A 1,625-nucleotide genomic window follows, 5' to 3' on the forward strand; every position below is an offset into this window, starting at 1 on the left:
GAGGAAGAACATCGTCAATATGGTTCAATTGAGACTCATGAGTCTGCAAGATCTTCTCATGGGCTGGTCTGGATGGTGATCCCGCTGCAGTGAGGATCATGTTTGGGTGTGACACCGTGAAGTACCAAGTGATGTACCCATCGGCGCAACTCTAGTCTCTCTCTGATCTAGTCGCCCGAGCCTCTTCAGGAACCATATGATGCTAAATGTATGCAAAGACCTCATCTATCTGTCGACGGATCATCAGCATAGGAGTTGAGACAGAAGGGTGGTGAGGTATCGTCTGACAGTAGATGAATTGTCGCATGACGCGCTCCGGAAGATAACGAACAGTGATGGTCGAACTGGCAGCCAACCATCCAGAATATAGCGCAATGTCATCCCACGCAATCATCCCACAATGAATAGCATAGCAGTCGTATCGGATGTCCCCTGCAGCCATGCGCTCAAGAGAGTGCATGTAAGGATCTGGCACCTGGTTCCCTCTAAGGGGGATGAAGGCACTAGCACGCGACATGGCCTCAGTGTAGCCAAGCACCTCTCCCCAGCCAATGATCACGGGGAAGTGCTGTAATATTCAAACCATAAAAAAACAAAGGGATCAAACATTGTCACTATGGTAATTGTACGCCAGTGTAGCCGCTCCCTAGTTGTACTCATGTATACGTACGGTATTCGATAAGTACCTCATGTAAACGATATATGTGTACGAGGAGCTCAAGTCCACAAACAGCTGAGTGCCTAACAAAAATAGGAAGTAACATCTCAGCACCCGTTGTCTGTGTATCTCCACCTCTACTAGGTCACAAGCAGCCTGTTGTGCCGCAAGGAGCTCAGCCTCGTACAGTCGCGTCAAGAAGGAAAACCTCACGTGCGCGTCGTGGATCCTCTCCACCTCTTCAAGCGCATCCTCAGGATCCGCCCCGAGCTCCTCAATTAGAGCCTCCCTTGCTTCCTCCTTTATCATCCTATTGTGACCAAGGAGGGTACCCCTGATAAGTATAGCAGGAGGCATGCGATGTCATTAAGAGTGATGGTAACCTTACCATGAGGCATATGGAATGACGACGTCTCTGTGTTCCACCTCTCTTCAAATTGCCATTAGCATCCCATTAGGTATGGTGAAGAATCCAATTTGACAGAGGTCCTTCAGCCTAGAAGCTGTGAGGACATCTTGGAACCATGGATCCTTAGGTTGCTGCAAAGCGGTAATCTTCCGGTCGTGGTTGTAGAACTTCTGGGGAAACTTATCCTGAAATTTTCCAAATAAAACACTATTAATAATTAGCAACGTAAGAAATAATTAAATTTCACTAAGGACAAAAAAGTAATAAGTAATAAGTAATAAGTCTAAGAAATTTTACCTCTCCGTCTCAGACATGTCTGGCTGTATGATTTGCATACCCTATCAACATGGATAAATTTGAAGGACACCCTGGGTAGGCCACAAGCGCCTCATCTGCATCAACCTCCTCGTGCAATAGGCCAATACCATCAAGATGTGACACAGGAGATCCATCATCGGCCGGAGGTGGCAAAAGAGTAGAAGAAGTGTATCGGCGACGTCTGCGGGCGAAGAGCGTCTGTGAGGAACCCTCAGGATCATCCCGAGGCCTCCAGGATGA

At 47.7% G+C, this 1,625-nt stretch overlaps 1 protein-coding gene across 1 annotated transcript; it reads right to left on the reverse strand.

The window, feature by feature from the left end:
* Positions 1-202: 202 nt before the first annotated feature.
* Positions 203-1,015, reverse strand: LOC131652953 (uncharacterized). The gene is made up of 2 exons (XM_058922950.1): positions 671-1,015; positions 203-568 (listed from the first exon to the last, which is right to left on the reverse strand). The coding sequence occupies exons 1-2, from the start codon at positions 1,013-1,015 to the stop codon at positions 203-205; spliced, it is 711 nt and encodes a 236-aa protein (XP_058778933.1).
* Positions 1,016-1,625: the final 610 nt, after the last annotated feature.

This window comes from Vicia villosa, linkage group LG1 (assembly GCF_029867415.1).
Source record: "Vicia villosa cultivar HV-30 ecotype Madison, WI linkage group LG1, Vvil1.0, whole genome shotgun sequence".
Lineage (NCBI taxonomy): Eukaryota > Viridiplantae > Streptophyta > Magnoliopsida > Fabales > Fabaceae > Vicia > Vicia villosa.